Genomic DNA, 24,770 nt, shown 5'->3' on the forward strand with positions numbered 1-24,770 from the left:
CTGGCTGATGCTTATTCAGACACGCCGACTATGGTAACAACAGCTCATTAAAGCAGCGTGGCTCCCCACAGGGAGCTGTCATGAAACCTCAGGGAACGCCCCAGGCCATATCCACACCATCACGACTGATGGGCTTTGACCTTAACACCCTAAAATCAAGTTGTAGCAAGGCTATTTAAACATCCAAACTCAGTTACACTTACACATGTTAAAATCCGACAATTATTGGCATGTTTATGAAATATCAACTGCTAAATAGCATCATTGTCTCTCCTTAGGAGGGCTTCATGAATGGTTTTCTAGTATAAAAACAGTATTAGGCACATGCCAAAGTCAGCAAATAACTGCATGTTTCCATAGGTGCAGTCACAGTGCCGCATGCCCTGCATGCATTAAGCCTACTTGACTATGCAGAGCTGCACAGATGGGTTTATGGGGGGATGGGCACTGTCAGCTCACACAGATCAAACGGGTCGGCAGTCCTATTGCTATTCCCTGCCCACAAAGCACGTAGAGCACGTCAGACACGCTCCGTGAGAAATACCAGGCAGGGAGAGCATTTTGTTGTGTTGATCACGCTTCCTGTATTCTGAACCAGGCCATATGAGTCCAAACCAATGGCAGTGCTTTTCCTGCTGAGTGCAGCCTTGGGCACTTTGACCGAGTTGTGTCAGTTTGCATCATATCACTGTTGTTTATAGGTCAATGATTACTGTCGAGTTAAATAAAATAAAAAACTATTTACATCATTCACAATGTTATAAGTATAGGTATTTGCTATTACACTGAGTAACCAGATGGAAATAAATAATTTGGAAATTGACGTCAGAGATAGGCTTGCCCCAATGGCTTTCCCATGCTTTCTTTCGCAAATGATCGGGTTTCCCCTCGACTCTTTCCGCGCACCCAACCAAATCCCCGCCCCACTTTATTCCTGCGTTGTTTGGGGACAGTAGGAAGATGGCGGCGGCCCCGCTGTACTGTGTCTGCCGGCAGTCTTACGATGTGAGCCGGTTTATGATCGAATGCGACCTCTGTAACGACTGGTTTCATGGCAGGTATGGCGATGACACATTCCTTGACACATGCAATCGATTTAACCGACTAAACTAACAGCAGGTGCTTGGGAGTAAGCGAGGATTGTCATGCCGTTGTGACTGCTATTTGTGTGTAACGGGGTCTTCTCTGGTCTCACTCTATTGGCACCTCGATCTAGCTAAACTTTACAAAATAGTAAACCGAGCCAGTGTGTTTTATTTCCATTATACATATTGTGAGTTAATATTTTACTCTACTTATTGGGATATTAATAGTGTGTTGGAGGTTTGAACGTGATCTTAGCCGACAGCAGTTAGGCTAATTTATTTTGACAAACGTTACTAGTTTGCCACCGTTAGCTAGCCAGCTAAGCTTGTGTGTGACGAGTTGTCAATCTCAGTGATCAAAGCCAGCCCTTTAAACATTTGGTCTGTTGAAAGAAGCCTATAGGCTTCGCCTATCCAATTGAGTTGAGAATAAACTTGCCTGGTAATCGAGTAAAGGCGTGGGTTCTGATTTGAATCCTTTACTATTGAGTTGGGTTAATGAGTTGGGTTAATGCTAGTCTGCTTAATCAGCCTCTAATATACAATAATTGTGTGTTACAGCCTGAATAATCAGACTATGTTGGTGCTTGTGACAGCCTGACCTGACCCTGGACCTTCCTAGGTGAGAATTTAGGCCACGGGCTTTTGTGAATTCGATTGAAAAGGAACATCAATCTCTTGCACATTGGGTGCATCACTTCACTAGCCAAGTGACCTCTTGCACGATCAACATTTTTAGGGGTGAACTACACAAATACTACTATTTGAGTTAGTGACCTCGTTTGTTAGTGGCCAAAAACCTAAGGTGAGAAAATATGACTGTTGTTATTTGTGGGCTTTTGATTGACAGCTCGAGGTTGGGGTATTTAAATCCCCCTTTCATCGAAAATGGGCACATGTGTTATACCCCTAGTGGAAGAAAGGAGTATTGAGGAGAAAATTAAAGACAACTAATATGACTACAATAGCAGTTTGCGTGTGTGGAAATTGCAAAGCTATTGCGTAACTACACTCTGTAGACTGCCAAGAACTCAACGCCCAGAATGATGGGATGCCTGAGCCAGGGAAGACTCAGTCTGTCATGTGCCAAAAGAAGAGGAACAAACTTTGGCGCTTCCCCATTGACTAAAAACACATGTACACACTGCTCTGCTCCAAAACCAGAGGGTTCTCTACCATTCTTTCCCATCAGGCTCGCCAGAAGGACATGGCATGCCTCTGGCTGTGGATGGTATGCAAACGTAGTGGAAAACAGAGAAGCTGCCATGCCTGCACCGGAATCCTGGTGCCCGCTTGTCGGCACACCACCATACTTCCCCAAGTGAGCCGGGGTTGTGTCTAGCTGCCTGGCCGGGAGGGCATCTATTTTCTCTCACCAGTGACTGAACCCTGGATACACCAGTATGGCTTACGGCTCCCAAACGGAACTAGGCAGAGGAGCCAACCAGAGTGTTCTGTGTTGTTTATAAGGTGTAGACTATGGACCAGGTAGGGGGCAGAAGACAGAAAGAATGCCCTGATAGTTTCCTAATGGCCTAACACACTGTACACTACAGGCATGTGCATAGGGCCTGTGCAGTGAAAGAGCCTCACATCCACTGAGCAGGCCTGTGCTGCGGATGCTTCTGCTGAGACTATGGAGATGGCACTCTGCTGAGACATTGCATTACGAACGACAACAAACCCTGTATGGCATCAGTGGCTCACGTTGCAGCCCACAGACCTGCGTCTCTCTCCAGGCTGCGTGGGTGTAACTCCCAGTTCATGTCTGGTTCTGGTATAGTCTGTAGTAGTGGTGAGACAGCAGAGACTGGATGGGACATGGGAATGATTGATGGTCGCTCCACAGAGGCAGCTTCAATGTACCATCCAACATTATGTGCTACACTCTCAGCCAGGGGAAAAGTCTGAAGAGAGATGGATGCTCTCCCCCTGTCCTCCTCCTTAATGTTGTGAGGGAATTTGAATTTGTGGGAGAGCTTGTTTTTTTGTGTGTGTGTGACTCAGACCTCAGATGATGGTTAGTGTCATGTTTACATTCATTAGTGGGACTCTGTGGGGTCTTTGTCTCTGGGGTATGCCAATGACATTACTCTCAGATTGATCAATGCTGATTAGGAGGTCAACAGCATCATGTATTGATTTCCAGTCGTTTAGAGTCACGGTATATTAGTTGGTTCGCTTATGATGATGAAGCAAGGGCGAACTTGGCTTCAGACTTATTCTGCAGCTGATGGGGAGAATGGACCAATGTTTTGATCTCTTGGAAATACAATGAGGAGTTGAAAGTAGGATTTTACTAAGGATAACCACACTTAGCTGATTGCATTCCTTTTATCACTCTGACAGAAACCCTCTGAAAAGTAGCATGGAAAGTTGCATCACTGCCTGATTGACATCTACTTTGCCTACATATCATGCTTGAATATTAGAAGAGTCAGCTCTGCTGCACTAAGGACCAATCCAGTTTGTCAGGCAGGGTAATCATGCGTTGACAGTAGAGGTTGACCGATTATGATTTTTTCAACACCGATACCGATTATTGGAGGACCAAAAAAAAGCTGATACCGATTATTCGGCCGAATTAAAATAATAATAATATATATACACACACACACACACACACACACACACATATTTAAAAAATGTATTTGTAATAATGACTATTACAACAATACTGAATTAACACTTATTTTAACTTAAATAATACATCAATAAAATCAATTTAGCCTCAAATAAATAATGAAACATGTCCAATTTGGTTTAAATAATGCAAAAACAAAGTGTTGGAGAAGAAAGTAAAAGTGCAATATGTGCCATGTAAGAAAGCTAACATTTCAGTTACTTGCTCAGAAGGATATTCCCAGGTAAGAAGTTTTAGGTTGTAGTTATTATAGGAATTATAGGACTATTTCTCTCTATACCATTTGTATTTCATTAACCTTTGACTATTGGATGTTCTTATAGGCACTTTAGTATTGCCAGTGTAACATAGCTTCCGTCCCTCTCCTCGCTCCTCCCTGGGCTCAAACCAGGAACACATCGACAACAGCCACCCTCGAAGCAGCGTTACCCATGCAGAGCAAGGGGAACAACCACTCCAAGTCTCAGAGCGAGTGACGTTTGAAACGCTATTAACGCGCACCTCGCTAACTAGCTAGCCATTTCACATCGGTTACACCAGCCTAATCTCGGGAGTTGAGTTAACAAATCATAGACTTAGTTATAACATAATCAACACACAGAAATACGAGCCTAAGGTCATTAATATGGTCGAATCCAGAAACTATCATCTTGAAAACAAGACGTTTATTCTTTCAGTGAAATACGGAACCATTCCGTAATTTATCTAACGGGTGGCATCCATAAGTCTAAATATTCCTGTTACATTGCACAATCTTCAATGTTATGTCATAATTACGTAAAACTCTGGCAAATTAGGCGGCCCAAACTGTTGCATATACACTGACTCCGCGTGCAATGAACGCAAGAGAAGTGACACAATTTCACCTGGTTAATATTGCCTGCTAACCTGGATTTCTTTTAGCTAAATATGCAGGTTTAAAAATATATACTTCTGTGTATTGATTTTAAGGAAGGCATTGATGTTTATGGTTCGGTACACATTGGAGCAACGACAGTCCTTTTTCGCAAACGCGCACTGCATCGATTATATGTAACGCAGGACACGCTAGATAAACTAGTAATATCATCAACCATATGTAGTTATAACTAGTGATTATGATTGATTGTTTTTTATAAGATAAGTTTTAATGCTAGCTAGCAACTTACCTTGGCTTACTGCATTCGCGTAACAGGCAGGCTCCTCGTGGAGTGCAATGTAATCAGGTGGTTAGAGCGTTGGACTAGTTAACTGTAAGGTTGCAAGATTGAATCCCCGAGCTGACAAGGTAAAAATCTGTCGTTCTGCCCCTGAACAAGGCAGTTAACCCACCGTTCCTAGGCCGTCATTGAAAATAAGAATGTGTTCTTAACTTAAATAAAGATTAAATAAAGGTGTATAAAAAAAACGGCCAAACCGATTTCCATTGTTATGAAAACTTGATATCGGCCCTAATTAATCGGCCATTCCGATTAATCGGTCGACCTCTAGTTGACAGATCTAGTGGGAGAGGCAGAGACTGGGGGTGTACTATGAAGGCCTAGGTGTATGGCCTAGGTGTATGAGGCTCACTAAAAGACGTAGGCCTATGTTGAGAGCATGTGTGAGAAGACACAAACCCAGTCCCCCACCGCCTTAGAAGAAACGACTCCGCTCAAGGCAATGCAACCTGCACCATAAACAATGAAGTTGTTCCACTCCTTCCCCGGGGGACTGCAATGTCCCATAAACAACAAAGCAGCAATCCTCTTTTGTTTTCCAGCTGCCTACAGAGAAGTACTTCTACCCTAAGCTGTCTGTAGAAGCTTAGTGATGTGGGTTAATGGTGGAGAGAGGTTGTTGTGTACGAAGGCCCTTCATCAGTGCATTCTACTCCATTGATATGATGGGTATCCTTTCCTTTTCTCAGTGAGGGTTCAAATGGTCTGATTTTATGCCCACTTGGATCCTAGTCTTTGGAAAGGCAGGAGTCAGGTGCCCTTTGGGTCTAAATGAACCCAGGCAGGTGTGTTTAACTGCCCTCACCCCTCCCCATCTCCCATCCTCTCTCCCATTATCCATTAGCTATCTGCCAGTTCTCTAATGTAGGCGGGTTGGAGCCCTATGCAGGGGGGTTATTAAGTGCTTAACGTAATGGTTGAGCCCGCCTACAACCCTTTGTGTGTCTCGGCTGATCATTGAGACACAATGAAGCCCTCACAGTACATAGACTAATGAATAACCCCAGTCACACAGGAAGGCGGGCAGCTCCACAACAGAGGATGTAGAGGGATAAGAGCTGATGGTGGTGGGAGAGTTGACAGCTCTCCTGATTCAGGACAGGATGTTTGACCCATAGAGATGGAGAACTCATCATGATATATAACCCATTTTAGCATGGACTTTGCCATTGAGGGCTTCCACCATTTTAAAGTAGTCAACTGGGTGTGGATTCCTATGAGTTGGGCGCAATCAGCCAATGAAAAAGAAGAAAGCCTCAATGGTGCTGCCCATGCTGTTACAGATTCTTTAATGGCACAGAGAAAAAGATGAGTCCTCAATTTATCTCTGTGGTTTGACCTCATGCTGCTAGGCTGGTGTCTGCCCACCCTTGGCAGGGGGCTGGCATTGTTTCTGGGATAGTGGTGAGACAGTGACAGACACACACAGACCCATATTGGGCTTTATTTCCCCCAGGGCTGATGTCACTTGATTTATTACTATACACTAAATACCAAAGTTTTGTCTTCCACACAGCTCTTAAATGAAGTCAGATGTATAGTTTTGTTGTCTTCGATGGGGCAGCCTCAGTAGTTTTTAAAGAGTGAGATTGATTTAGTTCGAGGAGTCAAGGATAAGTAGCTACACAAGTTGCATCATCAACACTCCCCAGCCCTCCAGTTTCCAAGTGACTCCCCCAACGTCATAACTGAGCAAAGGAAGAAACCGCATCAGTCTGGTGGCACAGTGCCCTGCTTGCCCCTCGTGCCGGCCCGCGCGGGTGTTACACAAGATGACCAGGCAGAGGAGGTGTAGGAGGTCAGCTTGGCCCGGCTCAATCCCACAGCCACACGCTCACTCTGTCGCGCTCGCTCTAGCATGTCCTAACCCGACAGACAAGCAGGAGAATTAATGTCAGGCTCGGGGTGACGTAATTGGCGCGGTGACTCATTCTAGTCTCCCCAGCAAGGCCATTAAGCAACCTCAGGACTCAGGAGCCAAGATTCCAGCCCACTGCTGCATTGTAGCTCATCTTGCCTGCTGACGTAGGAAGTGAGTGGAGGTGGACTTTGGAGGTGGACTGTGGAGGCCACTCTGTAGGGTTAGGACACTGAAGGAGTTTATAGCATTGTATCTTCTGTAAATGTGGCCCAGAGTTTTTTCCGATGACCTGACCAGGAAAAATTCAGAATGCTGTGCCACTCGGGAGACCACTAAGGCACTGCATCGCAGTGCTAGAGGCTTTACTATAGATCCGGGTTCAATCCTGGGCTGTATCGCAGCTGGCCCAGACCAGGAGACCCATGAGGCGGTGCACAATTGTCCGGGTTTGGGGAGGGCGGGCCGGGCACATACACGCTGACACAGTCGCCAGTTGGACAGTGTTTCCTCTGGCACATTGGTGCGGCTGGCTTCCGGGTTAAGCGAGCTGTGTGTCAAGAAGCAGTGCGGCTTGGCAGGGTCGTGTTTCGGAGGACGCATGGCTCTCGACGTTCAACCACTCCTGAGTCCGTACGGGAGTTGCAGCGATGGGACAAGACTGTAACTACCAATTGGATACCACGAAAAAGGGGTAAAAAGTACCCAAGAAATGTTACAATAAAAAAAATATATGACACTTATCCCTACCTAAAATCAGGCGTAGTCTGATAGCTGCTGTCTATCAATATTCTGCTGAACAACAACACCACTGCTAAGGAGACTTAACAAGCAACAACACACCACCAGAGAAAGTTCAAGTGTGACGCTGTTTGCTGCTGGCCTTTGTTTCCCTTTACAATTTCCTGCAATTTCCACTCTGATCAACGCTGATGGTGGCTGGTGAGAACTGTGTCCACTCCTAGACAGGCCCTCTGTGAAAATAGTATCATTATCTGCTATTGAAACCGTTACTACATCTTCACACAGCTCCTAGCCCCCAGGCTCTTCACACAGCTCCTAGCCCCCAGGCTCTTCACACAGCTCCTAGCCCCCAGGCTCTTCACACAGCTCCTAGCCTCCAGGCTCTTCACACAGCTCCTAGCCCCCAGGCTCTTCACACAGCTCCTAGCCCCCAGGCTCTTCACACAGCTCCTAGCCCCCAGGCTCTTCACACAGCTCCTAGCCCCCAGGCTCTTCACTCAGCTCCTAGCCCCCAGGCTCTTCACACAGCTCCTAGCCCCCAGGCTCTTCACACAGCTCCTAGCCCCCAGGCTCTTCACACAGCTCCTAGCCCCCAGGCTCTTCACACAGCTCCTAGCCCCCAGGCTCTTCACACAGCTCCTAGCCCCCAGGCTCTTCACACAGCTCCTAGCCGCCAGGCTCTTCACACAGCTCCTAGCCTCCAGGCTCTTCAAACAGCTCCTAGCCTCCAGGCTCTTCACACAGCTCCTAGCCTCCAGGCTCTTCACACAGCTCCTAGCCCCCAGGCTCTTCACACAGCTCCTAGCCCCCAGGCTCTTCACACAGCTCCTAGCCCCCAGGCTCTTCACACAGCTCCTAGCCCCCAGGCTCTTCACACAGCTCCTAGCCCCCAGGCTCTTCACACAGCTCCTAGCCCCCAGGCTCTTCACACAGCTCCTAGCCCCCAGGCTCTTCACACAGCTCCTAGCCGCCAGGCTCTTCACACAGCTCCTAGCCTCCAGGCTCTTCACACAGCTCCTAGCCTCCAGGCTCTTCACACAGCTCCTAGCCTCCAGGCTCTTCACACAGCTCCTAGCCCCCAGGCTCTTCACACAGCTCCTAGCCTCCAGGCTAACTCCGGGAACCTGAGGGAGGGAGCTGGAACTTTAATGGCTGTCATTTACCGCCCTAAGCAAGTCCCCAGTGTTTTCTGTTTTCACACTGAAAGGAATTCCACTGTTTGTCACTCCCAACTTCAGAGAGCAGGACCTCCAAACTCATTTAAATGTACCCACTGAAGACCAGTCACAGAGCAGGGAGATTTGAATGAGAGGAAGACTGCAGAGCGGGGAAAAGGCGGAATTGCGTAAAGTTCATAGAGTTGTTTGCCATCTTCATGAACTCTCAAGCCTCTTAAACTAGCTACTAGAGAAACTCAGTTTGTTTGTATTTTTACAAGAGAACAGATTGTCACTATGAAGAAATAATCCCTTTGTGTTTTCTGCTACATAATATCCATGTCAGAGCAGCAAAAGATATTAGTCCACATCTGTCTCTTTATGCTCTTGTCAGCTGAAACTAAAGTTTAGCTTAGACGATTTATCTTTTTGTTTACTTGAGAAGAAGCTCTTTTAAAAGTGCTGTCTTAGATTCCTCCCATACCCCAGTGACACAAATGTTGCCTGCTGTTTTTCTCCCCCGTTCCATGCATCGGTGGGCATCCATGCATAATGGCAACACTCAGAGCCTATTCACAGGGTTCTGTGTGTTATTCAGCGTTCTCTTATGGAACAGAGCGTTGGTATGCACAAGAGGAATGTGTGTGTTGCTGCCTGTGGTCTGGCTGTTGTGGGGCGGTCGGGGGTTTGGTGGTGTAGGGGTTTGAGTGACGTCGACACTGTTGCAGTTCTGTGTGATACTGAGACAAACACATGGTTGAGCTAATGGGAAAGGTCTGGCCCAGAGTGGTCTAGAGGTTATTGTTAAGGCTTGCCCTAACTAACTAATTCCTTGCCCGAACGCCACTGTCCCCCAGACAAGTAAAACTGATCGCCTCCCAACTTCAAGGTTGCTTGACTTTTCATACCTCTTAAAAAAAAAAATGGGGGACCAAAAGGTCACCCGAGGTCGTCTGCCACATACACTACCCTGTAGTGTTTCTGGCTCTATGTTTACCTCTAACCTCTCCCTGCTCCTCATACACAACACCACTCTGTAGTGTTTCTGGTTCTGTGTTTACCTCTAACCTCTCCCTGCTCCTCATACACAACACCACTCTGTAGTGTTTCTGGTTCTGTGTTTACCTCTAACCTCTCCCTGCTCCTCATACACAACACCACTCTGTAGTGTTTCTGGCTCTATGTTTACCTCTAACCTCTCCCTGCTCCTCATACACAACACCACTCTGTAGTGTTTCTGGTTCTGTGTTTACCTCTAACCTCTCCCTGCTCCTCATACACAACACCACTCTGTAGTGTTTCTGGTTCTGTGTTTACCTCTAACCTCTCCCTGCTCCTCATACACAACACCACTTTAGTGTTTCTGGCTCTATGTTTACCTCTAACCTCTCCCTGCTCCTCATACACAACACCACTCTGTAGTGTTTCTGGTTCTGTGTTTACCTCTAACCTCTCCCTGCTCCTCATACACAACACCACTCTGTAGTGTTTCTGGTTCTGTGTTTACCTCTAACCTCTCCCTGCTCCTCATACACAACACCACTCTGTAGTGTTTCTGGCTCTATGTTTACCTCTAACCTCTCCCTGCTCCTCATACACAACACCACTCTGTAGTGTTTATGGCTCTATGTTTACCTCTAACCTCTCCCTGCTCCTCATACACAACACCACTCTGTAGTGTTTCTGGCTCTATGTTTACCTCTAACCTCTCCCTGCTCCTCATATACAACACCACCCTGTAGTGTTTCTGGTTCTGTGTTTACCTCTAACCTCTCCCTGCTCCTCATATACAACACCACTGTAGTGTTTCTGGCTCTATGTTTACCTCTAACCTCTCTTTGGCCTCTCTCTGCTCCTCCTATACATCACTATCCACAGCCACACAGACTGTCAGAACAGGGTGTCAGTTTAGCAAAACCATGATATCTTTTCTGTCTCGTAAGTCTCAAGTCAAGTCTCCAACGGATGACCCAGTGAGAGAAACTTGTATGTGACCCCATTTCCCAAAGTATTTCATGCAGTGGGCTGACTCTATGGTGTACAAAACCCTCTCAAACCCTCAAACTCTCCAGAGCATGGGCCCTGAAACCATGGATGGAGATATCAGTGAGAGAGAGCCTGTTTCCACAACAGCTTCTCTGGTGTTATGATCCTGGAGAGAACAGTCTTCTGTCCCGTCAGTTGATTTATTGGATCTGAAAGTGAAAACACCATGGCGCTAGCCTGGTCCCAGATTTGTTTGTAGTGACTTGCCAACCTCTATGGTCAATGTGACGCCAAATATTGGGACCAGGCTATCATGGTCTTGTCTGTCTCTTTAACAATTGAAGTCGGATGTTTACATACACTTAGGTTGGAGTCATTAAAACATGTTTTTCAACCACTCCACAAATTTCTTGTTAACAAACTATAGTTTTGGCAAGTCGGTTAGGACATCTACTTTGTGCATGACACAAGTCATTTTTCCAACAATTGTGTACTGACAGATTATTTAACTTATAATTCACTGTATCACAATTCCAGTGGGTCAGAAGTTTACATACACTAAGTTGACTGTGCCTTTAAACAGCTTGGAAAATTCCAGAAAATTATGTCAAAGCTTCTGATAGGCTAATTGACATCATTCAGGTCAATTGGAGGTGTACCTGTGGATGTATTTCAAGGCCTACCTTCAAACTCAGTGCCTCTTTGCTTGACATCATGGGAAAATCAAAATAAACCGCTCGGGAAGGAGATGCATTCTGTCTCCTAGAGATGAACGTACTTTGGTGCAAAAAGTGCAAATCAATCCCAGAACAACAGCAAAGGACCTTGTGAAGATGCTGGAGGAAACAGGTACAAAAGTATCTATATCCACAGTAAAACAAGTCCTATATCGACAACCTGAAAGGCGACTCGGCAAGGAAGAAGCCACTGATCCAAAACCGCCATTAAAAAAGCCAGATGACGGTTTTGCAACTGCACATGGGGACAAAGATCGTACTTTTTGGAGAAATGTTATCCGGTCTGATGAAACAAAAACAGAACTGTTTGGCCAGAATGGCATTGTTATGTTTGGAGGAAAAAGGGGGAGGTTTGCAAGCTGAAGAACACCATCCCAACCGTGAAGCACGGGGGTGGCAGCATCGTGTTGTGGGGGTGCTTTGCTGCAGGAGGGACTGGTGCACTTCACAAAATAGATGGCATCATGAGGCAGGAAAATGATGTGGATATATTGAAGCAACATCTCAAGACATCAGTTAAGAAGTTAAAGCTTGGTTGCAAATGGACAATTTGAAATGGACACTACTTCCAAAGTTGAGGCAAAATGGCTTACGGACAACAACGTCAAGGTATTGGAGTGGCCATCACAAAGCCCTGACCTCAATCCTATAGAAAATTTGTGGGCAGAACTGAAAAAGCCTGCACAAGCAAAGAGGCCTACAAATCTGACTCAGTTACACCAGCTCTGTCAGGAGGAATGGGCCAAAATTCACCCAACTTATTGTGGGAAGCTTGTGGAAGGCTACCTGAAATGTTTGACCCAAGTGAAACAATTTATAGGCAATGCTACCAAATACTAATTGAATGGATGTAAACTTCTGACCCACTGGGAATGTGATGAAAAAAATAAAAGTTTAAATAAATCATTCTCTCCTATTATTCTGACATTTCACATTCTTAAAATAAAGTGATGATCCTAACTGACCTAAAACAGGGATTAAATGTCAGGAATTGTGAAACGGAGTTTGAATGTATTTAAGGTGTAAACTTCCGACTTCAATTGTGTATATACTGACAGTAATGTGATGTCTCCTGTCTCCCCACAGCTGTGTCCAGGTGGAGGAGCACCATGCGGTGGATATTGACGTTTACCACTGTCCTAACTGTGAACCCCAACACGGACCCTCCTTGAGTCAGTATTCCAGTCTGTTTTTGTGTGTGTCGCTGTCTGTCCATCCTGTCTTTTTCTCTGTCTTCTCTTCCTCAGTCGGTCTCTTTCCATCTCTTTTCTCTCCTATCTGTTTTTACTACCATCTCTCTTTATCGCTCTCTCTCTTTATCTCTCTCTATTTGTTCCGTCCCCCGTGCCTGTTCACTCTTCCTCTTTTTTTCCATCCCTCCCCCTCTTTCTCCCTTCATGGCTGATGGACTGTCCCCAGGAGAGCAGCATAGTCTCCAGTCTGATTTAGAGGAGCCTGACCCCTGAGAGCCCGGGGCCAGACATTAACAGGCTAATTGAATGGAGCTGTAATCTTTTGACTTAAATGGGTCCTAGCCCTCACCTTGGCCTCTGCTCGGGGATGAACGGGGAAAATATATTATCAAGACTAATGACTATCCATAATTCACAAGGCTCTGTTGGTTTAAGGGAAGAAAATTGAATACAGTAATAATTTGTCTCAGGTCTGTCACTGGCTATAGTGATCGTTTTCATGGCCATTGAAGGCTGTGGCGTTTTGTGAGTCTGATGTTCTGCGTTTCTCCTCTTGCAGTGAAAAAGCGCAACAACTGGCACAGGCATGACTACACCGAGCAGGACGATGGCACCAAGCCAGTGCAGGCTGGCACCTCTGTGTTTGTCAAGGAACTCCAGAACAGGACCTTTGCCAGGTAGGAGCCCAGAACACCTACCACCGAGGACTCTGATGCCAAGCTAGACCCACTCTCACACCTGCACAGCAAACGCACGTTTCCTCAGCAGTCGTGTTTCTATGAACAAGACTGATCTTTGTTTTAGTCACAATACTTAACATGTATTATGTTCTTAATTTCTCTCATTGGGTATTTACATAGAACATATCAACAGGAATTAGCCACTAACCATTGTCTCTGTGTGTGTGTGTGTTGCAGTGGGGATGAGATCCTGCAGTGGATGCCTGGGGAGCAGGTGACCCAGAGGTACCTGGAAAGTCACGGCTGGCAGTACCCCATCGCTGTGTCCAACATAGAGGGACTGGGACTCAGGCTGCCTCAACCATCCTTCTCTGTCAAAGATGTGGAGCAAGTTGTCGGTAAGGACATAGAGTGAGAGTGTATACTGTGTGTGTGTGTGTGGGGGGGGGTTGTGGGCATGCTCAAGCACCCTGGGCTAGATTTTCTCTAAGTAAATAAGTGGGGTAGTAGGGCAGACATTTAGCATGTAGCACAACTAAGACTGATCACCAACCCGTCTACTGCACGTGATGCCTATTTGATGGGACATATGTGACCTGCACCTATTAGCTTTTCATTATATTATATTTCAAAACAATGAATGCATTCTCTGTCAGATAATGAGCGCCTAACGTTGAGCGGACGCCATCTGTCCGTCAAACAGGTTGCCAGGTTCAGAGTGTTGCCAGGTTCAGAGGGTATTTAGCCCCTTTATCAATCATCTCCCAAAGGCTGAATAAGCCCTACAGGAGGGGAGGGCAGGTCTTCCTCAGCCCCCAACATGACCACCTCTGCTCTCTATAGAATAGAAAGGCCTGGTACCACAAGGCTCCTATTACAAGCCCATTACTAACCCACAGCTATCTGGACTGACTGGATGCCCAACGCAACCCAAAGCTGCTTGTGTTTTATCATGGAAGTTCATATTCCACCCTCTGCCATGCTCCGTTGAGCATTAAGCTGCTCTGATGAGAAGCAGCACAGGTGTTGTGACTGGGTGGAGACAGAACACAAGCAGGATCAGGTTACCTACCTCCTTACAGTTGGGACACAATGGGGGCCTGGAACCTGCTGTCTCCTGGGGTTACCCAAGCCTAGACTATGGTCGGACAGCTTAGGATAAACCTCCTGGCATTTGTCACCTCCCAGTACTTAATGTTGTTCCTCGTTGGGGGTAGGTGAAGTTTTCAGTCTAAATACCATGTGAAAGGTTGGTGTCTGGAAGCACCCTACAGGGTCTAGCTGGAGTGAATGCCAGGTGTCGGTGCATTGCTTAAAACACAGGAATAGTTTGACCATGTGCTACCAGCCAATATAAAGGTGTAGTGTGGAGTATTTACTATGGTCTGTTTTGGACTTGTTGGCTGGTACTGACAGAACTCTCTCTGTTTGGCTAGCTACCCTAACTCCAGCTGTTCACTGTCATCAGATGCTGGCCAGCTGGACCCGCTGTGTGTGTATAGGGGGTTGGGGAACATTAGGGGTGTGTGGGTTGGTGGTGGGAGGATCACACAAGCACCAGCTGTCCTGTCCCCACACTGCCGACAGGCCCCCGTTTCCGGGCCCTCTCTCTCCCCGGCTTTCACTGTGTCGTTTGATTCACTGCCTCCCAGCTGTGTGAGTGCTTGTGGGTTTTTACCCTCACACCCATTAAAGACAGTGGCCCCTTCCCCAGTCTCCACCTCTGGGACTCATATGGACTGGACAGATTGTCTGGCCCTCACCCCCCGCCCCCCACTCCTATGGTGTATTGGCTGTGCCGGTATCTCCCTTAGGAGTTGCACAGAGACATGGAAATGCCAGAGAGCTTCAGAGTTCAGATCCCCTCGCCCACTGACTCCCATTTAAAATGGTTATCCCTGGTGTCTGTCACTTCAGTAGGAATGGTCCTTTCTCTTAACCAGATGTATTATATCTGGCTGAATGGTTAAACTGTTAAACTGTAGACACAAAATGATGGTGATTCCATGGGCAGACTGATACCACGTTTTGCTGTCTGCTCCACTATATGACGGCTTGGTCATCATTCTCTTGTCGTCCACAGGCGGTGACAAAGTCATTGACGTCATCGACGTGGCCAGGCAAGCAGACAGCAAGATGAAGCTGAAAGAGTTTATTAAGTATTACTACAAGCCTCATCGGCCCAAGGTGCTCAACGTTATCAGCCTGGAGTTCTCTGATACCAAGTAAGCTGTAATTTGGTTCTACTTCTAATAATCCATTGCTGACTCTCTCTCCATTTAAAATGTATCCATTTTAAATTAATGCTATTTACAAGACACGCAAACAGAAACCAAGAGCATCCACAGACTGCTGTCAAGTTCTTCATGATTCACAAGAGAAAAACAAGAATGAACACAAACATTCAACAATACATTATGTACAGCTCATGACAAAAGTGATCAAACTACTTATTATCAATGATCTCATTATTTAGTCAATTTCAGCACTTTTTACTGTGATTTTGACCCTCTTAAGTAGCCATACCCCTCTTACCGCTCACTCTCTCCCCCCCAGGATGGCAGATCAGGTGGTGGTACCTGACGTAGCTCAGAACATGTCCTGGGTGGAGAACTACTGGCCAGATGACTCCTTCTTCCCCAAGCCCTTTGTCCAGAAGTACTGCCTCATGGGGGTTAAGAACAGCTACACTGACTTCCACATCGACTTCGGCGGCACCTCTGTGTGGTACCACGTTCTCTGGGTGAGTGGGTGTTAGCCTAGTGTCCATGTAGGACATGTAACTATCAAAACCTAGCAGTGAGCTGAGTGCAGTTTGGCAAGTCAATGAAATCAACTGTGTCCACAACATTATTTGGTGATAAATCGCTGGCCTGGCTCGCTCTTTGGCATTCCTCTCACCACTTGTAATGCGCGCTGACATTTAATCAAGTATGTTTGTACATGGGGGAGCTATTTAGAGCAATCTAGTCTGATTGGTACCCTGGAGGAAGTTCCAGGGGGAATTCTGTCCCCGCCGTGGTAATAAATGATCCCTCCAACGGCAACAAAGTAACCAACCGCTGCTAATCACAAACTGGGCTTTGTGTTCATGGTGACATCACCAGGCTGGCAGGCAAGCACTCTCCTTCGCTATAGAAGCAATGTGCAGCTCAGCTTGTGAAAAACAGGAAGAAAAAAATCCCCTGGTGTGAAAGTCAAACACATCTGTGTGTCTCTGAAATGAAACGTCTTTGCAGGCATCTGTGCTTCTAATTTTCTAGTCACATTCTGATGTTTTTTGGGTTAAAATGTTTATTTTTTAATGAACTCTCGTTAACTCTCTCTACTCTCTGTGTTTCCAGGGTGAGAAGATATTCTACATGATCAAGCCAACCCAGGCCAACCTTGCACTATACGAGGTGTGGAGCTCCTCCCCCAACCAGAGTGAGGTGTTCTTCGGGGACAAGGTGGACAAGTGCTACAAGTGTGTCGTGCAGCAAGGAACCACGCTGCTCATCCCCACAGGTGTGTGTCACAGGAGGCTGGTGGTACCTTTAAGTGGGGAGGCCGGGCTCGTGGTAACAGCTGGAGCGGAACAGGTGGAATGGTATCAAATACATGGAAACCATGTGTTTGATACCATCCCATTTGCTCCATTCCAGACATTATGAGCAGTCCTCCCCTCAGCAGCCTCCACTGCCTTCTCTTGTAACAGGCCATGTGTTTAGTTTTCCTGAAGAGCTAAACAGCTTACATTAGGCTTGTGTTCCTGGAACGAAAGTGTAGATGAAGAGGTTAACACTGACGATGGAGACGGGCCCTGTGAGCGTGTGACACAGAAACCCCTCTGGAATTAGACAGTGTCCTTAAAATACCTTTTCCACTGTGTCCTTAAATACCTCTCTCACAAGCCTGCGTTTGGTGATGTATAAATAGACTATCTGGTAGTCTTGTCTGCCCCTCCGTAGAGAAACCTGTCTATATCCTCAACAAACAAAAACAGGCTAGTTTCCCAGGGTGCCTGCCTGGAAAATGACTCCCTTTTTTAAAACACTGATGACATGTCATTGCCAAGTGAATTTGGAAAAGGAATCTTTGCTCAGCCACAGCCTAGACACACCCGTCTATATTGTCGTAACACAATAGGAAGTTCCCTAATGGAACAACCGCACCAGTAATGTCGTGAAAGCGACCATATTAGAAGCTCTTAGGCCTACTTTATCCTCAGCCAAGCCTCTGCTATATATAACATGTGACTTGTAATTCACCTCTCACATTCCACCCCATGTCTTGATGACGTAACACGTCTAGAGAGCCGTGAACGGGCGACCGCAGTAAGCAGAACCTCATGGTTAACACATGCTCCTTGTTCTCCTCATTAACTCCAGATGGCTTTTAGAGGGGTTTCACTCATGTCCTTTAGTGATTTAACCCCATCTCACCATCTCCGTTGTCACCACAAGGATCCTTCCATAAGCTTACCTGATGGGGGGGGGGGGTCGCATTACATTTGTAGATCACAGGGTTCCATGTTTTTTTTTTTGCCTGTGGAGATCACCTGAGGATGATGTAAAACTATACAGGATATGTCATCGGTTCAGAACAGCAATCGTGTGCAACTCAACAGACTTTTCACAAGTTCAGGGTATCCATACATTTCTGTGTCAATACTCCCATAGGAACAAGAAGGAAAACACACACATGTTTTAAAATGCTCCCAAAGTTGTATACCTTGAGTAAAGGTTAAGACTAATCATGACCAGGGCTTCAGCTGTGTCTTTTCCAGGGGGTTAAGGCCGCTCAACCGCGGTAACCCTGTAACCGCGTCAGTGCCTGCCGTATCAGTGCTGCGTCACCACCACCTCTGCTTTCTGTTCTCTCCGGAGGTATAAAGAGCCCTGCTTTATCTTGACCAGGTCAGGCAGGCCTGATATGACCCTGTATGTTTGTGTTGTCAGGTCAGTTTGTGTGCCAACTGTGTGTGTGTGTGTGTGTCGGTTTTTATCAGGTTGGTGTTTGTGTGTCACATACCAGGTTTACATTCAACCTTTTTATGCCAGTAAAGTAGATGTCGGAGAGGGAATGTGACGACAGACCTGACAGAAATACAACATTTGTCTGTAAACTTTCCAATTGTCATCAAAACAAAATACGCTGGACAAGATGTCGATAAAATGAACTATGCGATGGAACTGCCTTTGTGTGCATATATTGATATAATAACCATCATATTGAAGTAAACTTGGAGTCACGCGATGACATGGTGTGTGGTCCTCCCACTACGACTCATGAAACCATGCAGTTTATTAGGATACAACTTATGAACTTCACAGGGGGGTGAAAGTGCAAGGTGATGAGCTTGATGCTCCTTTCCAATGAATATCGAGGGTCTTATTCTGGTGACATGATGATCGATGCTTGGCTGCCGTTTGACGAATACAACACCTAGCCAGTGTCCATGTATTACCAGTCAGTGAGTCAAACATTGACTGTGTGTTTGTGTGTGCTGCCCTCTGCAGGATGGATCCATGCCGTCCTCACCTCTCAGGATTGCATGGCGTTCGGAGGCAACTTCCTCCACAACCTCAACATTGGCATGCAGCTCAGGTGTTACGAGATGGAGCGTCGTCTGAAGACTCCAGACCTCTTCAAGTTTCCCTACTTTGAGGCTATCTGCTGGTATGTGGCCAAGAACCTGCTGGAGACCCTGAAAGGTGAGTGAAGCTGTAAAATCCACATGATACTACAATATATTTATTGGCTTTTTACATTTTATTTTGCATGCATCATAACAAATATGCCTTTGTTCTCTTTCTCAGAGTTGCGAGAAGACAACTGCCCGCCCCAGACCTACCTAGTGGAGGGAGTGAAATCTTTAATCAGTCCACTGAAAACCTGGCTGAAGAGAGAGGTGAGGGGCACAGAATGAAATGTGTAATTTTTCCATTGTATATTTGGGTGATGGTACTGGCTTCACCTTCTCTATTCTGCACCTGACTCTGTTGATGAATATCTAGACTGAATAGTTTATCTCCCAGCTGAGCTCTGATGATGGGGGGTTGGGAGGGGGGGGGTCATAGTGGATTTCCTCAGATCTGATGACACTGTGCCAGTGGTGGAAACACAGCCTCTGTTCAACTCCACCTTAATTGTGTGTGTGGAACATTGTGACTGCAGGTTACGGAGCCCACCAGCGAGGTCCCGGACCATATCAGGCCCAACCGTCTCATTAAAGAGCTGACCAAGGAAATCCGCTACCTGGAGGTAAGGTCTGGGGTCACAGGGGATGGAGGGCCTGAGGAGCATCACCTTTGTGTAGGTGGAAGAGCACTCGATCTGAGGGGCTGTATGAGAAGTGCTTCAAATCCATCTTTCAGGATCATGCAGTATGTCACTGACGTGATTGATTTGTTGCACCTTATTTGTAACTGCCAATCTGTCTCTTGCGGCTTCCTTGTCCAGAGACGTAGATTAGATTTAAAGATTGAGGTTGTGTTCAAACCCCTCCCTCCTCTAATGGTGTGTGTGTGTGTGTTCCAACAGGAAGACCAGGGCAGCAGTGGTGGCACCAACAAGCCAGTGAAATCTCAGGGAAGCGGTGGAGGCCAGTGTCTGGCCACGCGCTCCACGCTGGAGAGGGTGTGCCCGGCCCGTCAGGCACGGCGGGCAGCCCGGAGGCTCCGGGAGCAGCAGGAGCAGGGCCCTAAGGTTCCCTCTAACCTGGAGATCCTGGAGCTGCACACCAGAGAGGTGCTCAGGAGGCTGGAGGTGGGCCCTCTGGAGGAGGTGAGAGGAGCAGGTCAAACTCCAACAACGTAAAACTAGAATGTCACACACTCTCTGGCATACGTCATATTTAAATGCCTTGTTGTTATTATTGGAAATGATCATTAGATCAATCAATAAACCACATTTAGTATTTTCCGTGCATTACTCCTACAAAAATCAATACTGTTCCCATGTTATAAAGAGTCATACAATTCAATAGAAACGTCTGATACCTGTGTTGAATGAGTCCTATAACTCTGTCTCTGTCTCTACCACAGGACCCTACCTTCTGTCCCCCGGTGCATGGGAAGTTCAACATGGTGTCCACCGCCTCTGCCGCTGCTGCTGAAAACCCAGACACACACCTGCGTCTCACGCTGCACAACGGACGGATCATCCGAGACGCGAGGAGACCAGGTAGTAGCACGGCTAGCAGCCCAGTGAAGGCGGGGAGTGAGAGGTCGTCCGTGGGCCAGCTGAAGAGCAGAGAGGAGATGAAGACGGAGTCAGACCAGGAACGGCAGCACAGCGCTATGGGAGGAGAGGAGGAACCAGGACACCTCAGTAAGTCATGATGCTGAAGCAATTCACTATGTATGTATGTATATATATATATATATATATATATATATATATATATATATATAGTCGTATGAAAAAGTTTGGGCACCCCTGACAATTTCCATGATTTCCATTTATAAATAATTGGGTGTTTGGATCAACAATTTAATTTTGATCTATCAAATAACTGATGGACACAGTAATATTTCAGTAGTGAAATTAGATTTATTGGATTAACAGAAAATGTGCAATATGCATCAAAACAAAATTAGACAGGTGCATAAATTTGGGCACCCCAATAGAAAAATCACATCAATATTTAGTAGAGCCTCCTTATGCTAATATAACAGCCTCTAGACGCTTCCCATAGCCTCGGAGTGTCTGGATGAAGGTATTTTGGACCATTCCTCCTTACAAAACATCTCCAGTCCAGTAAGGTTTGAGGGTAGCCGAGCATGGACAGCCCGCTTCAAATCATCCCACAAATTCTCAATGATATTCAGGTCTGGGGACTGGGATGGCCATTCCAGAACCTTGTACTTGTTCCTCTGCATAATGCCCAGGTAGATTTTGAGCAGTGTTTTGGGTCGTTGTCTTGTTGAAATATCCAGCCCCGGCATAACTTTGACTGATTCTTCAACATTATTCCTAAGAATCTGTTGATATTGAGTGGAATCCATGCGACCCTCAACTTTAACAAGATTCCCAGTACAGGCACTGGCCCCACAGCCCCACAGCATGATGGAACCCACAGCATGATGGAACCCCCACCTAATTCTACTGTGGGTAGCAAGTGTTTTTCTTGGAACGCTGTGTTCTTTTGCCGCCGTGCATAACGTCCCTTGTTATGACCAAATAACTCAATCTTTGTTTCATCAGTCCACAGCACCTTATTCCAAAATGAAGCTGGCTTGTCCAAATGTGCATTTGCATACCTCAAGCGACTCTGTGGCGTGTGTGCAGAAAAGGCTTCTTCCAGATCACTCACCCATACAGCTTCTCCTTGTGCAAAGTGCGCTGAGTTGTTGAACGATGCACAGTGACACCATCTGCAGCAAGATGATGTTGTAGGTCTGTGGAGGTGGTCTGTGGACTGTTTTTGACCGTTCTCACCATCCTTCGCCTCTCTGATATTTTACTTGGCCTGCCACTTCTGACCTTAACAAGAACTGTGGTCTTCCATTTCCTCACTATGTTCCTCACAGTGGACACTGACAGCTTAAATCTCTGCGATAGCTTTTTGTAGCCTTCCTCTAAACCATAATGTTGAACAATCTTTGTTTTCAGGTCATTTGAGAGTTGTTTTGAGGCCCCCATGTTGCCACTCTTCAGGGGAGAGCCAAAGAGAACAACAACTTGCAATTGGCCACCTTAAATACCTTTTCTCATGATTGGATGCACTTGTCTATGAAGTTCAAGGGTTAATGAGCTCACCAAACCAATTGTGTGTTCCAATTAATCAGTGCTAAGTAGTTACAGGTATTCAAATCAACAGAATGAGAAGGGTGCCCACATTTTTGCATAGCTTATTTTTCACATCTGATTTAATTTCATACAACTTAATATTGCTACACTAAAAATATTTGTCTGGACAATATCCCAGTACTCAGCTTTTATTAGAAAATGAATGGCAAGCCACTGTGATCATTTTCTGTGACGACAGAGTAAATTATTATGCAGCCTCAGAGGGATGCCCAAACTTTTTAATACGACTGAATACATATATATATATATATATATGTGTATGTGTTGTATGGTTTATAATCTGACTCAACTTTGTCAGTTTATTGACCTCATTGTCCCAGACACACCATGCTTTCTAAAGGGTCATGTTTTTGACACAGACTAGGTCTAGTAACCTGTTGACTTGGACACGGAGAGGGAATGGTTCCTACCATTATTTGTGGTTAATGATGTCTGTTTGCCTTCTCAGGGGGTATTGAGAGGGTTAAGACTGAACTCAGGGAAGAAGCCTCAGGACACTCCGATGTGTCGGACATGGACTCGGACAGTGATTCCAACACACAGGTACCTGATATTAACACAGTCTACCCCCACTGTGGTTTTGTCAGTAAGAACTTAACTCTGTTGTGTATCAACCCTCAACCAGTTTCTTGTCTCTCTCCCTCTCTGCAGCAAAACACCTCTTCTGAGGAAGATTCAGGAAGCTCCCAGAGTGATGATGATGATGATGATGAGGAGAGGGGCTCATCCCAGAGGGCTGCGGGGCACACCATAGAGCTGGACCAAACAGACCTGAACCTCCGGCACAAACACAAGCCACTCAAAAGGTGGTGGTCTGACCCGCTGTGCGAGGGCGAGCTAAAACACAGCTCCTGTTATTGGAATCACAAAAATATTTTAGCAATTGAGTTATTTATTATGGGATGATTTCTTGTAGAAATGTCTAAAAGTTCACGCCATCGGTTTGGTAATCTCATAACGATGGAGATGGAATTGAAACCGAAGCATGTGCCAATTATGCATACAAAGATTATATTTAGAACTTCCCTTTTGAGTGGTAAAGATGACCACAGTTGGCTTTTGTGGAGTCTGGCGCGGTGGCCTGTGATTGACTCTTCTGTGTCCCTGCAGAGAACGTCCTACCTCACCCAGCACAGAGGAGGCCATTCAAGGCATGCTGTCCATGGCTGGCCTGCTGTGCCCCTCCAAGTCAGACGAGGCCCCCACTTCCCAGGAGCCGTGGTGGTCCAGCCCGAGCCAAGGCTCGCCGGAGCGCCGAGAGCAGCACCAGCGTCGTGTGGCGGGGGACAAGAGCCCCATGGACAGCCAGGGCAACAGCAGCAGCGAGGCCTGGGACAATCGGGGGCCCCTCTCCCTTGGGGCCCTGAGCCAAGACGCCAGCCCAGAGGCCGACAACTACCAGTACTGTGATCCCTCAATGTCTCCCCCTCTACACCCCTCCAAAAGACACGCCTCCAACTCCCCTCCCGTCAGCAACCAGGCCACGAAAGGTACGCAACCAACTATTTGATTCTTTCCATTTGTCTTGTAATTAGTTCATGTTCTCAGGGATTGGATGCTACTGTGACACAACTCTCTCTTTATTCAGCACGTCAGCCATTCATTTTGGGTTTTGTTTTTCAGGCAAGCGGCCCAAGAAAGGAATGGCCACGGCCAAGCAGAGACTGGGGAAGATTCTGAAGATGAACCGACACAATGGCGTCTTTGTATAGAGCTCTGAGGGCCACAGGCAAAGCTAAAGGAGGGGAACAGACCCCTGTCCTCACATCCAGATTATTCTGTACATTTAGTCGACACCTTTTTGTCCTGGAGAAATCACTGCCTGGGGAAAGGGCCCATCTGAGAGACTTGTTGTTGTCAGACACACAAACGAACAGGCTTACTGTGCATGCTTAGGACCACAGGGTATTGGATTCACATGAGCAAGCTACCAATCAAGCGCACAGCTTCACTGCAAGCACTCTAAAACGTAATGGAGAAGAAGGGGGGGAAAAGCATGTTGATTACTCAACTTCAGGGAAACTTAGAGAGTTCCAGTGGGCATTAACGTGCCGTGGGGAAGTGTTAGATGTCTGGATGAGGTAGGAATGAGGTCTACAGTACATCGCAACATTGAAGACAAATCTTCAGCCAATGTTAATGACGCACGTAAGCCAATGAAGGCTGCGTGATGTCCCACCATCTGCATCTCCCAGCGCTGCCTTCCTTGAATATCTGCAGCACTATGAACTGGATGAGACCCAGGACAAGATGGAAGTTGGGATAGACACGCTGGCTTTCCACAGACTGGCATTGACCCACCTGGCGCCGTGTCAGGGCTCTCTCTAGCAGGGTCCTTTTTGGCCCTGAGGGAAGAAAGTGCTAAGCTAATTTTTTCAAAATGGTGCTTAATGTTTGTACGTCCTCCATGCTCCCAACTCCCCTTATCTCAATCACACCAGCAATAATGACGTTGAGGAGAGAAGTTTTGAGGCAGCACTCTCTTGGTTAGCATTCCCTGATACATTGTCATTCATCTATTTAAAGACGATTGCCGAATGTATCATTGCACTGTTTTTTTGGGGGGTAAAAACCCATCAGGTTTAAAACAATGACATTTTAACCTGTCTGCATTAGTTCATAAGTTTCTCTATTTGAATTTCACATGCTTTAATGCTTGCTAGGTCATACGAAAGCCATACTTCACTATAT

At 46.4% G+C, this 24,770-nt stretch overlaps 1 protein-coding gene across 1 annotated transcript; it reads left to right on the forward strand.

The window, feature by feature from the left end:
- The first annotated feature begins 876 nt into the window (after positions 1-876).
- LOC110499986 (lysine-specific demethylase 7B) lies at positions 877-24,196 on the forward strand. Its single transcript, XM_021577079.2, has 16 exons — positions 877-1,058; positions 12,497-12,582; positions 13,163-13,280; positions 13,521-13,681; positions 15,367-15,508; positions 15,840-16,026; positions 16,628-16,790; positions 18,785-18,979; positions 19,085-19,176; positions 19,443-19,529; positions 19,809-20,051; positions 20,312-20,597; positions 22,528-22,622; positions 22,731-22,885; positions 23,190-23,569; positions 23,703-24,196. Exons 1-16 carry the CDS (start codon positions 961-963, stop codon positions 23,789-23,791), a joined length of 2,577 nt encoding a protein of 858 aa, XP_021432754.2. The 5' UTR covers positions 877-960; the 3' UTR covers positions 23,792-24,196.
- Positions 24,197-24,770: the final 574 nt, after the last annotated feature.

Source organism: Oncorhynchus mykiss, chromosome 21 (assembly GCF_013265735.2).
Source record: "Oncorhynchus mykiss isolate Arlee chromosome 21, USDA_OmykA_1.1, whole genome shotgun sequence".
In the NCBI taxonomy this organism is placed as follows: domain Eukaryota; kingdom Metazoa; phylum Chordata; class Actinopteri; order Salmoniformes; family Salmonidae; genus Oncorhynchus; species Oncorhynchus mykiss.

Excerpts from the sequence above, each read along its gene's own strand:
- LOC110499986 (XM_021577079.2), top strand. The coding sequence starts at position 961 with ATGGCGGCGGCCCCGCTGTACTGTGTCTGCCGGCAGTCTTACGATGTG. Across the intron at positions 13,682-15,366 it reads AGATGTGGAGCAAGTTGTCG|GCGGTGACAAAGTCATTGAC; the intron begins GTAAGGACATAG and ends TGTCGTCCACAG. Across the intron at positions 15,509-15,839 it reads CTGGAGTTCTCTGATACCAA|GATGGCAGATCAGGTGGTGG; the intron begins GTAAGCTGTAAT and ends TCTCCCCCCCAG.